The sequence below is a fragment of the Onychomys torridus genome, chromosome 7 (assembly GCF_903995425.1).
Source record: "Onychomys torridus chromosome 7, mOncTor1.1, whole genome shotgun sequence".
NCBI classification, from domain to species: domain Eukaryota; kingdom Metazoa; phylum Chordata; class Mammalia; order Rodentia; family Cricetidae; genus Onychomys; species Onychomys torridus.
In genome coordinates, this window is record NC_050449.1 from 4017119 (window position 1) to 4030156 (window position 13038).

The 13038-nt window shown below is 40.5% G+C and overlaps 1 protein-coding gene across 1 annotated transcript; it reads left to right on the forward strand.

Moving 5' to 3' along the window:
* The first annotated feature begins 1130 nt into the window (after positions 1–1130).
* Mmp13 (matrix metallopeptidase 13) lies at positions 1131–10655 on the forward strand. The gene is made up of 10 exons (XM_036193990.1): positions 1131–1283; positions 1370–1611; positions 2809–2957; positions 3190–3315; positions 5376–5537; positions 6715–6832; positions 7625–7758; positions 8841–9000; positions 9595–9698; positions 10555–10655. Exons 1-10 carry the CDS (start codon positions 1164–1166, stop codon positions 10653–10655), a joined length of 1416 nt encoding a protein of 471 aa, XP_036049883.1. The 5' UTR covers positions 1131–1163.
* The last annotated feature ends 2383 nt before the right edge of the window (positions 10656–13038 follow it).

Sequence of the window (13038 nt, forward strand, 5' to 3'; positions counted from 1 at the left end):
GTCTCCAATCACTTCTCCAGAACATAGACTGTTGGGCATTCTCTTAAGGAATGTCTATTTTAATCTTCTGATGAGTTTCTCTCCGTTTCTGTTTAAAATGACCAAACATGTGCTAACATTTTGTTGTGGTTATGCCTTGTGCTATTTATTACTGTTGAATTAAAGAATAAATAAATAAAACATGAGAGATATTTAATATAAGCATTAAAGTTGGGAAATAGTGACATATATTTTTGTTTTTCATTGAAATATTTCTTCTGGAGAGAGGTTATGTTATAATGATCCAAGATAATTCTTCACACCTGTAATCACAGTACTTAGGAAGCCGAGTCAGAAGGATTGTCTACAGTATCCACTGTAGACTAAATAAATCAATCCAAAAGTTGTAAGTGTAAGACCCTACACATTCTCACAATATCTACTTGGGTTAAATGAGATAATGCCTTTTAAACTTGGGTGGGAGTAATCCCTCAAAACGTAGTTCTAATTATGCCCATAGTCCACGGTCCTAACCTTTAGAGCAGTTGCATTCCAACAGAACCTGGACACAGATGTCTGCACATGTAGGGAATTCACACAGGTCTCCACAGCCATCAAAATGTTATGGCAGGCAGTTAAAATCCCAGCTTAGGACTCAAAATAGTCACAGTTCCTCAAAGACTTCAAGCTTTGTTCTGGTGCATTTCTGAGACCCACAGCAAAGATTCTTATTGTTGTGATTCAAGACAGAATGTGAGAACTCACTAGCCTACAGACACTTTGCAAACAGGACTTGTCTTTCTTTAGGGGAATAAATGTATCACTTTGCTATTCTTAATACCTGAAAAACTCAGAGTAGCTGTTTTTACTACAAAAGGAAGAAAACATTTTTGCCCAGTGAAGTGAAAATACAATAGCCTCTTCTTCTCTCCACTAGATCCATAAATATGCTGAGGCTGTTTATTTTGCCAGATGGGTTTTGGTATCCCCCACTGTCCTCATTTTCCACTTTCCTCAGATTCTGCCACAAACCACACGGAGGAAAAAAAAGACCATGTAAGCATGTTTACCTTCGACTAACGAGGAAGCTAACACACATCCCCAAGTGGTGACTCATTGCTGTGGTCTATAAAATAGAAGGTGCATGCCCTGAGAAGGAGAGACTGCAGGCACTGCTGGTCACCATGCATTCAGCTGTCCTGGCCACTCTCTTCTTGTTGAGCTGGACTCACTGTTGGTCCCTGCCCCTGCCCAATGGTGATGATGATGATGACTTGTCTGAAGAAGACCTCGAGTTTGCAGAGGTACAGTATTCTGCCAATCTTGCCATTGTAGTGCTTCTTAAATCCCCTTTCTCTGAAAAAGCAGGTTGTTTTGGTCTCTTTTCCAGCACTACCTGAAATCTTACTATCATCCTATGACTCTCGCTGGAATTCTGAAAAAGTCTGCAGTGACTTCTACAGTTGATAGGCTCCGAGAAATGCAGTCTTTCTTTGGCCTAGAGGTAACTGGAAAACTTGATGATCCCACCTTGGACATCATGAGGAAACCAAGATGTGGAGTTCCTGATGTGGGTGAATACAGTGTTTTCCCTCGAACGCTCAAATGGTCCCAGACAAACTTAACTTACAGGTGAGCAGAGGCTCCGTCTCCCCCATGTTGTTAGTCTTTCCTTCTAAGTGTCTGGAGCAAGCCTTAAGTATTTAATGGGAAGTTAAGTTCAGAATTAGCTTTAGTACAAAGTTAAGAAGCATAGGAGTAAGTTATATTTAGTATTTGATCACATTTTCTACAAAATTATTATACTTAGTATTTATAAAAGAGGTCTGTAAGTCAATGTTAAACATGAAAAATGAATAAATTAGTTTAATAAGCCCTATTATCTTAACACTAACCAACACTGCTCTTCAGTGGATGTTGCAAAATGTTTCTTTAAGAAATGAAACTACAATTCAGGAGGAAAATCTAGAAAGTTCAAAATGGACTACATCAGCCGCATTTGTGATAATGCTCCTGAAGACAGAGGGTTCCACTCTTTCCATAAAGTCTTTAGTGCTATCTTGTTTAGTTCCAAATTTTAGCATGAAAACAGTTATATTTGAATTTATTTTAAATTTAAGATGCCAAGTATTCAGTTATTTGTTGATGCTTAAATATTTGATTAAATTCTTAAATGTTGCCGGGCGGTGGTAGCACACGCCTTTAATCCCAGCACTCAGGAGGCAGAGACAGGCGGATCTCTGTGAGTTTAAGGGCAGCCTGGTCTACAGAGCAAGATCCAGGAAAGGCACAAAACTACACAGTGAAACCCTGTCTCGAAAAACCAAAAAAATAAAAAATAAAAAAATTCTTAAATGTTATTCTTGTAAAATATCTATTATACCTAGTAAAATTTTCAAAGCAGCCATTTCATTTTGAGTTAAAAAGCAATATTTGAAGGAAGAGTATTTTTTTCTTTTTTATTATTAAGAAATTTTCTATTCATTTTACATACCAACCACAGATTCTGCTGTCCTCCCTCCTTCCACCCCCATTCCCACCTTCTCCAAGGCAAGGTTTCCCATGGGGAGTCAGCAGAGCCTGGAACATTCAGCTGAGGCAGGTCCAAGCCCCTCCCCCTTCACCATAGGCACTGGGCTCCAAAAAGCCTGCTTATGTATCAGGGATGGATCCTGATCCCACTGCCAGGGGGCCTCCAAACAGTTCAAGCTAAACAACTGTCTCACTTATGCAGAGGGCCTGGTCCAGTCCCATGGGGATCAGAGGAAGTGTATTTTAAAAGCACTTCTAACCTTTCAAAGTTTAACTGACACTTCGTATGTTGAATAGAATTGTGAACTATACTCCTGATATGCCCCATTCTGAAGTGGAGAAGGCCTTCAAAAAGGCCTTCAAAGTCTGGTCTGATGTGACACCTCTGAATTTCACCAGAATCCATGACGGAACTGCTGATATCATGATATCTTTCGGGACTAAAGGTAAGGGCATAGGATCATTTGAGACATGTCAATGTATTAATCCTTTCTTGGTTCCATTTTTTTATTCCATTCATCAGTCACTCATCACATTCAAAGCATGTGACAAAACTCTACCCAGCCCCTGAGCCAGGCACTAGCTGTATGTGTAAATATATATGCATATGCATGTGTATATGATGTGTGTGTGTATGTATATGTATGATGGGATTCTAACTCTTGCTTCTGTACATAGAACATGGGGACTTCTACCCATTTGATGGACCTTCTGGTCTTCTGGCACATGCCTTTCCTCCTGGACCAAATTATGGAGGGGACGCCCATTTCGATGATGATGAAACCTGGACAAGCAGTTCCAAAGGTAACCTTCCTTAGAAAGACTTAGTTCACATGTTGTTGGACGTGGACACACTGCCACAAAGTTAGAAAGCATAAAGCAAATTGTATTTATCATTTGATTACATTTTCTAGAATAATGAAAGGTATATTTGGCACTAATTAGTTCCCTCACAGATATTTTACCAATCATTAAATATGAAAAATTGAATAAAATATATGACATTTGTTATTGTGACTTCAGGGATATATTCTGTGAATTGGAATAAAATGTCTTCTCTGTTAGGCATGGTTCTGTTTCTTACTCTGGATTACAGTTTTGCCTGTTAAAGAAGTATAATACACACACACACACACACACACACACACACACACACACACAGATACACACACACACAGATACACACACACACTATTAGGGCTGGATCTGTGGTCCATAACTATGTTGAATGTGAGATGAAATGGATTTTGTTCTTGGCTGAAATATTATTGGCACAGGTTCAGCCACATATCTGTTCCTCGACAGGCACATTGGTTGTCTTGGATTCCCCTACAGCAGTCATTTATAAATGCTGCTTCAGGAAAGCGAGAGACCACCTCACTGCAAATAGCTAGGGGGCAGAAATGATTGTATTATGAGAGTGAAATGAAACTGAATGTTAAACAAATTCACTCAGGAGTGAAATCTGTACTGCAGAGACTAGTGTGGCAATGACTCTTGCCTACTTCTTGCTTTTAAAAGTTCAAATTAATTGGAATGTTGACTTAGCAGAAAAGCCTCAGATTATTTCTAGTAGGGTTTAACTTTGGAGCAAAAGAGATGCCTAGTTAGAGCAACAAAGAACAATCTTCACAGAAGTTGGTTTTGAGTGTTTACTGAAATAAAATGGAAGCCACAGTGATGTATACCTGTAATCTCTGTGCTCAGGAGGCTGATTGTGAATTTGAGCCCAGCTTGAGCTCTATAGGGAGACTCTGTCTCTAAAAATTAAATGAGTAAGTAAGTAAATAATGAATGAATAAACAACAAAAAGACAGGATCCCTGCCCTGCGAGAGTGAGATGGGCCCCTTTGCAAGGAACGCCCGCCCGCTCTCCAGTGCTTTTACTCTGTCTCTGGAGGGGAAGGGCAGGACTTACAGTCACGCTCTGAGTATCTCCTGGGGAGGGCGGCTGACAGAAAAGAGCATCAGGTATGGTTAAGCTGCAGGAAGTCTCAGATTCAGATGCACCGAAATCACAGATTTGGAATGTTTAGTTGAAATAAAAGAATGAAAGCATCTACAAGAAAAAGAATTCTGGGTTAAGTTTTCAGATGAAGGTAAAAAATGGGAACCATTACTAGTCACTGCAATAATTATTGATGATTCTGACTATGAGACCTTTGCTTGTCCTACAACATGCAAGTTAGTTCATTTTCTTTATGTATAGGCTCTGATAACAAAGAATATTTAATGAAGAAACAGAATACTGGTTCTAGCTCTCACTCTCCCTTCTTTCTTGAGGTATACTTTTTTTGTGGTGCTGGAGATTGAGCCCAGGGCCTAACCTGCTCCTCTACCACACACTCACACACAATTTAAAATAACACTCTAAATGTTGGTGGAAATAATTGTTAGAGGAAAGATGAAAATACAGTGACATGTTCATTATCTCTCTGAATGATGTTCTAAGTGAAGGCTAGAACTATGTGGGACTTCATGTGACCTCCACATGGCTGATTCCAGCTTATTTCTGTCCACCCTCTTAACCTAGCCAGAGAAGACAAAGAGAAAAAGTCAGGATGTCTGTTGTCTTCATGGTCGCCTTTACTGACTACTAATCTGAGGACAATCTATTAACATTGCTATAGAATTGATTCTTCAAGTATGGATTGGATGAATTGGTTTTTCATACAGGGAGCTATAGTCCTTACAGTTTCAAGGATTATTGCTTTGAATCTTCCTTTAAGTTGCTGAGGACTAGTTTTAAAGAGTGAATAAAATGATGAACTAGGAAAAGATAGGTGGAGAGATTAGGATTTCCTTTACTGCCTCCTTATTGGAGGCTCTTGTTTTCTCACTATTTCTTGTTTTTTTTTTTACAGGCTACAACTTGTTCATTGTTGCTGCCCATGAGCTTGGCCATTCCCTAGGTCTGGACCACTCCAAGGACCCAGGAGCCCTGATGTTTCCCATCTATACCTACACTGGCAAAAGCCATTTCATGCTTCCTGATGACGATGTTCAAGGAATCCAGTCTCTCTATGGTAACTCTTGTTCTACCAGTTACAAAACTGATTAATATAGTTACATTAGCACAATAGATGTACATTTCCTTTCAAGACTAATCACCTATTTATCATGTTTTCAAATGTGAGAAAAAAATAATCCATCTTTCTGAATCAAACTACTTGCTCAGGTTTGCACTATAGTTCATTTCTAAATGTTTTTCAGACCACACTTCCTTGTGTTTGTGCTCTGAGTCCTCATTTAACTTAGGAAGCCACTAAATTCTGTTGCGTTTTAAAAGTGCATGTACAACAACAGAGGTGTTGATGAGGATGAGGACATAGACAGCTTCTATGGATTCTGACGTTCTGCAGTCACTGCAGTTTGCTGCCCTCTCTCAGGGCCTTTGGTGGTTTTCAACATCCACAGTGGGAAATTTCTCTTATTTCCTCTCACTTGTCAAATAATATTTACAAAACATTTCAACTTCAACCCAAACATTTATTTCTGGATTCTGTGTCATAAAAAGAACTACAGCCACTGCTCATAGTCATCAGTGCAAATGCTCTTGGAGAATTAGTTCAGAAGACTGGTCAAGCCACTATAGCTTACTGTTAACCTTTGAATTTAAAAGACTGACACTTGGTGTGGCTAAAGGCATGAACTTGAAGGTGGCAAAGGGACTTCTCAAGTTTACTTTGTAATTCTTGATTCTACCATGTTGTAACCAATGAATTGTTGACAGAATTATGTAGGGGGAGAGAAGTATGGGGTTCCTGCTCAACACATATGAACTGCTAAAAAGTTATAAACATGTGGCAGGTCACAGCAGAGCTTCTTGAGCCGGTTTGTCGCTGAGATGAGCCACGGTGTGGCAACAGGGGAAGCCAAATCAGCTGACATCTACAGTTGGTGAAATAGTCGAAAGAAGGAGAGAAGATGAGGGATCCACATGGGCGATGCACCCAGAGAAGCAGTGTGGTTCCCGAGGGCTGCCAGTAGGCTGTGACTGTGTGGTGGAAATGGTCTCAGAGTTTGAGTTCACCTTGCATTTCTACCATGGTTCGGAATAATGTTTGAAGAGGTCCAGAGCAGTGGACACGGGATAGCACCCTGCTAGCCTGGGGTACCCTGCAGGAAGGAAGGTGCTGGAGTATGAGTTCAGGGGCTCCTGTCCTTCCGGAAAGGCCTCTCACATTTGCTTTGCCACTGCAGGTCCAGGAGATGAAGACCCCAATCCTAAACATCCCAAAACACCAGAAAAGTGTGACCCTGCCTTATCCCTGGATGCCATTACCAGCCTCCGAGGAGAAACCATGATCTTTAAAGACAGGTACTCTTAACATTCCTTTGTCAAATCTGCATGCGATAAACTCTGATAGAGTTATGTCTGCAAATTGCCAAAACTTCCTATCAGACTTCCCAAGGGCAACACAGAAACAGTAGACCAAGGGCGGTTACTTACATGCTGTGGATCAAATAAATGGTGGATAAATCTTAATAAGATAAGGGAAAAATAGAAACCAAATTTATCTGAGAAACATTTACCAATAGCCACACTACTTTCTTTCACGATGGAGAGACTGACTCCAATACCTATGTTGGAATTTTCAAAGGGGGTGAAAATGAAACCTATAGGTAATGAAAAATGAAATTCACCTACAATTTGTAGATGGTTGTATCTTCCTTATGTGTTAATCTCTTCATTGATACACATTTCCATGTGTGGTCAGATAGCATGCCCACTACCTACGTTACAATTCTAATTACATGGTCTCTAAGGTGTTTCCACTTGCAAGGTCCTTGGGATCATGGAAGATACATTCTTAGAGCCCAACAGTTCATGGCAAATGTGCTTGCCATGCTGAATATATGCAAGGCATGGTTTCAACCCTTAGGGAACTGAGAGCCTTCAATAAGGCTCTGTAACATTTCAGATGAGAAGACCTCTGGCTAGAACTTGGAAGGCTACAAATTATAACATAAAGGGAAATGGTATTTCTTTTCCCTTTATGGTACCAGGTACGGTTGTAGTACCCAATCTGCATTGATGTGGACAGTGGTCATTAGCAGGATAGAATTATTGTACTTAATGTGATAAACTATGTTTTTCCTTTTGCACTAGATTCTTCTGGCGTCTGCACCCTCAGCAGGTTGAGGCAGAGCTGTTTTTGACAAAATCATTTTGGCCAGAACTTCCCAACCATGTGGATGCTGCATATGAACATACATCCCATGACCTTATGTTCATCTTTAGAGGTAAGACTGCCACTGGGCAGGCTCTTCAAATGGCCAGTGTAGATGGGCAATGAACTTGATATTGCCAGAGACTTAGTAACATGACCACCACCAAAGCAATACTTAAATTAAGAACACAGCACAACACAGGAGAACCAGAAAGCACCTGCACCTGTTCTACCAGATATTCTTAATCTGTTGTATGAAATGACTATGGGATAGAAACATGACTCAGTGCCTAGCCCATCTTGAGCAATGTAAAGGAAAGGGAATGAAAGCACCGTTATCACATCCATTCTTTGCTTTATCTCACTCACTCCAGGTTTCCTTCTAGTTCATCTTAAAAATTACTTGCTAAGGAAACACAGTGTGCATTTTTAAAATTTCTAGTCCTTCACCGTATTTACACATACTAGAGGCAGAGTATGGGTATGATTTTATGTTCTGTTTCCTTTATCCCCCAGCTAGGCCCACTGCCTTGCAAGCCCTTAGCACCCTTCTGTTCACAAACCTACCCCAAGTGCTGGACTGCTAGGCACCCGGCTCTTCACATGGGGACTCAAAATCTGAACTCAGGTCCTCATGTTTCCACGGCAAGCACCTGAGTCCTCTCTCCAGCCCCTGCTTGTCCATAATACATAAGCATGGGGGTGGGATGAAAATGCTACCCTCCCTTAATGACCGTAATTTATTTCCATAACATTCTGCTAATGTCATTTCTATTTTTTGACTCTTATACTTGAAGCTGAAAAAAAGTAACTTTCTTTAACTTATAAAAAAACTTGAATTTTGAATCTAATTCACTGATTCTAGTGGTTCTTTATTTATAAATTTTAATAACTTTTTTATTTAGCTCCAAACTTTATATTCAGAGGCAATAAATTGACAAATTGATATTTGGCTGATTGTATTAATAAACAGGAAGTCCCAGCCTTGAATTGTGTCTCTTTTGGAAAGATGCTCTTCTGTGTTTGATTCAGACATGTGGAGATTACACTGACTTTGCTACTTCTTAATTAGCTTTCCTTTTCAGTACATGCTTGCATGCCTAAATCCTGACATATGCTCCTTGGTAATTAAAACTGTTCTTTGACTTCTTCTAGGTAGAAAATTCTGGGCTCTTAATGGTTATGACATTCTAGAAGGTTATCCCAAAAAGATATCTGACCTGGGATTTCCAAAAGAGGTGAAGAGGATAAGTGCCGCTGTGCACCTTGAGGACATGGGCAAGACCCTCTTCTTCTCCGGGAGCCAGGTGTGGAGGTGAGGCGAGCGCACGCGCGCACGCAAGCACACACACACACACACACACACACACACACACACACACACACACACACACGCCCCACCTCCACCACTGTCCTGGGGCAGAGTCCACCCCTGCTGCTGTTCTCAACTTCGTTTTCAATTACAAGGGTGGTTTTATTGAAATGTTTAGATTTTTAAGTGAGCATACAAAACCCTGGTTTCACTTATTCCATGTGTGACATTGTATTTTGTTCATCTGTTTCCTGTTCCCTACCTCCCTCTCCCATAGCCTATCACATTTAATTTTGGATGTGTACCAGTCCAACATTCCTGTTTCATGTCCACTCCTCCACCAGCCGCTCCTGGAGTAAAGTGCACACATTTGCTCTCTCTCACACATCTCACATGCACATGCACGTGCACACCCCCACACACATGCACACCCCCACACACATGCACACCCAACCATTCATCCTTCCCTTTCTTCATACATCGAAACCATCTCTCAACACTGGCAACTTGTTTCTTCTAATTTCTCACCTGGATTCCCTTTCTTGTCATCCTTTCCTATGTGTTTGATGATATAGCTTTCTTTTTCTTATTAAACAGATATGATGATGCTAACCAGACTATGGACAAAGACTATCCCCGACTCATAGTAGAAGAATTCCCCGGAATTGGTGATAAAGTAGATGCTGTCTATGAGAAAAATGGTAAGTAGTTACATTGCACTGATTTTGCAGAAGAGCTGCTGGGACCTCAGAAAATTTTCACATACAAAGGATCTTAATATAGAATTCAAATGAGCTTATAGATGCATGGTCACTGAGGTATTGATTATTTCTGTGTGACTATTTAAATAGCAAACAAAATAACCTCTTAGAATCAATGAGAATTTTACCTAATTACTGCCAACTGTGGGATAAGAGATGTTGAACCTAAAGATGACCTTAATTATACATAGAGATGCCAAGAGGCAGATGGTTATGTCAAAATTCAAGTTAGGACTGGAGTATGGAGTAATTTATAAATATTCACAACTATCATAACTATACAATTATTTTTGCTTTAATTATGACAAAAGATATTACCCCTAACTTATAACAGTTAATGAATACCAATGTTTCTAACATCAGAACTAGATTTTGTAGCAAGACAAGTAATTCTAGGACATAATTTATATAATCATCGAATACTTACATATTTTAAAAAATATCTTTTATTAAATTATAGTCACATCATTTTCCCTGATTCCCTCCAACTCCTCTCATGCCCCTGTCCCTGCTCTCAAATTGCCGGTCTCTTTTTCTTTCATTGTTATTATCATATATCCTTTAAACTACAAACACTACATTAAGCTGGTGGCTTTTTCCAAAACAAAGATTGAGAAGTGTAAAACTTAATGAAGAGACCGCCTCACTTGTGTGAGGCCCTGGTGGATCTCCAGAGCTGCAATAAGCAATTAGATAATTAGAGAATACTACCACAGATCAGATCCTTAATCGTAGCTGTAATAAATCCTAATGTTTTTAAAGCCTGAGATTTTCCTCTTGTTCTCTTTCTCCCTAGGCTATATCTACTTTTTCAATGGGCCTATGCAGTTTGAATACAGTATCTGGAGTAACCGCATTGTACGAGTCATGCCAACAAATTCCTTACTGTGGTGCTAAGCATCTTTCCAAAACTGTTACTTAACTCCTGGACAGCATTTGGGATGACAATTTCAGATGTGTGGGTGGGGTTGGGAGACAACAGAAAGCTTAGTTCTGGGAACAGGCTTCAGTAAGATATCTTTGAGCATGTAGTATCTATATGACTATTCATGGCTGGAACCACGTTGAAGAATTTTAAATTAATGAAATTGAGAACGCCAAGGATCACCTGGTTCTTGGGTACTATGAAAAACAAGATCAATATTTTCCACAGCAAACATAGGATCCATCTGTTGATGAGAGTGAACATAATTATTAATATATTTATAAAAAATCATAAAAGGAATAAAGTTATCATATTTATATAACTATAAATGGTCTTTACAAAAAGATATAAACTTACACAAACATGGAAATCTGGGGAGTGTGTGGTAGCCACAGGGGACCACAGATAGAGGGAAGAGCCTGTAAAATACACATTAGCAGACAACTTTCCAAAGGAGTGATTTGGGCTTTGCACTGTGAATATTAGCATTTAAACCCATTTTCACATAAACACTAAGAAAATATCAAAGTCACTTCAGGAAGGGGATAATGGTCACTTTAAGTATAGATGACTTTACATTAGGCTTAATTTTCATTTTGGGTCATCACTCAAGGACTGTGCACATTGATAGAAGATAGAGACACAGGGGGTTTCTCTTTTTATTAAAGCATTTCAGGTCTTTAAAAGGCCATAGAGTAAAAAATTAAAAGTGTTATAAAATACCTAAGCAATAGCATAGCTTTTTCATAAATTATTTGATTATTTGAGAATAAAACTAGTGTTTCAACCCTACTTATCTACCTAATTGTTTTTATCCCCGTCTTTCTAATGACTTACCTGACAGGGAGTAAGGCAGATATTAGTGAGCAGAAGTAGGTCTGCTAGGCTGGCCAGAAGAAGGACCGAGTCAGCTGACAGGTGAGCCTTCTGCCTTGGTTTGTTAATTTCTCATTGCTTATTTAGTGTCTGACACTTGGCAACTACTGATATGTGGCAGTCACCAAGAAAATAACAATTTTGCTGAGAGATGATGTTTATCATGTTGGGGAAATGGAATAGAAGTGTGTATTTGCACAATGTGTTAGACACTGTTTATGTTGTTTCTAATAAAAAGTGTGTTTTCAGCTGATACTGCTGTTGGTGCATTTGATTTTTGGCCACAATTTCAAATTTTCTTAAAATAAGAGATTACCTAAATTTCTTATAAAATGTGGTCTCTGCCTTCTTCTCCCTCCCTCTTTCCTTCCAAATGTAAATTAGAATTAACTGTGCCTAGCAATGTTGATATAAAGTCCTCCAGAGTTTGATGGGCCCAATACTGGTGAGCCTTCCTCTGGGGCCGGCTTCCCCAGATGGCACCAGCACAATGCTCAGAATCTTCCTTACCAAGGGTGCTTGCTAGGAAGGAACAGGCTGGTGTCAGAGCGATCAACACTAGCTCATGCACTACCTTGAGTTCTGTATGTGCCCTTGTGCCATTTAGTCTGCGCGGACTTTACTTTCCTCATCTGTAAAGGAGGGGATTGACAGCTTGAGTAAGTTGGGGGATTGGAGAGAAGGCAGGGGACAGCAAAAGAGAGGCAAAGGCACCTGGGGTTGCATAGGTTATTGAAATCATGGTGTGTGTGTGTCTGTGCGTGCGTGTGTGTGTGCATGCGTGTGTGTGTGCGTGCGTGTGTGTGCGTGCGTGTGTGTGCGCGTGCATGCATGTATATGTGCGTGCATGTGTGTGTGCGCGCGCATGTGTGTGCGTGCGTGCATGTGTGCGCGCGCGTGTGGCGTGCGTGTGTGCGTGCATGTGTGTGTATATGTGTGTGTGCGTGCGTGTGCGTGTGTGTGTGCATGTGTGTGTGCTTGTGCATGTGTGTGTGCGTGTGCACGTGTGTGTGTGTGTGTGTGTGTGCACGCGCGCGCGCGCGCATGCGTGCTCAGTAGGTACATGTGTGGTATTCAGGGAATAGCTTTGGGAGCCAATTCTCTCCTTCTGCTGTCAGTCCCAGGGACTGAACTCAGGTCATCATGCTGTCATAGAGGGCTCTTTTACTCACCAAGACATCCCCTTGCCCACTGATGCCACAGGTTTGGAAAGTTTAGGTCCCTTTCACTTACCTAAGTTTTGCCCATTCCTAAGTATTTAATGAGTGTCTGTTAAACGTATTCACTAATGAACTCGTTCCCTTCCTCCTAAAGTGTTCTCCCTCTACGAAGACAAAACTGTGAGGTAACACTGAGTTCAGTGGTCAGGCGCTCTCTGGGAGATGATGACCGAGTAGATGGAAGGCACTGCTCACCTCTTCCCCAGGGTTCTGCAACAATCTCCACTTCTGACAGCTCAACTAGATACCCAATTCCTGA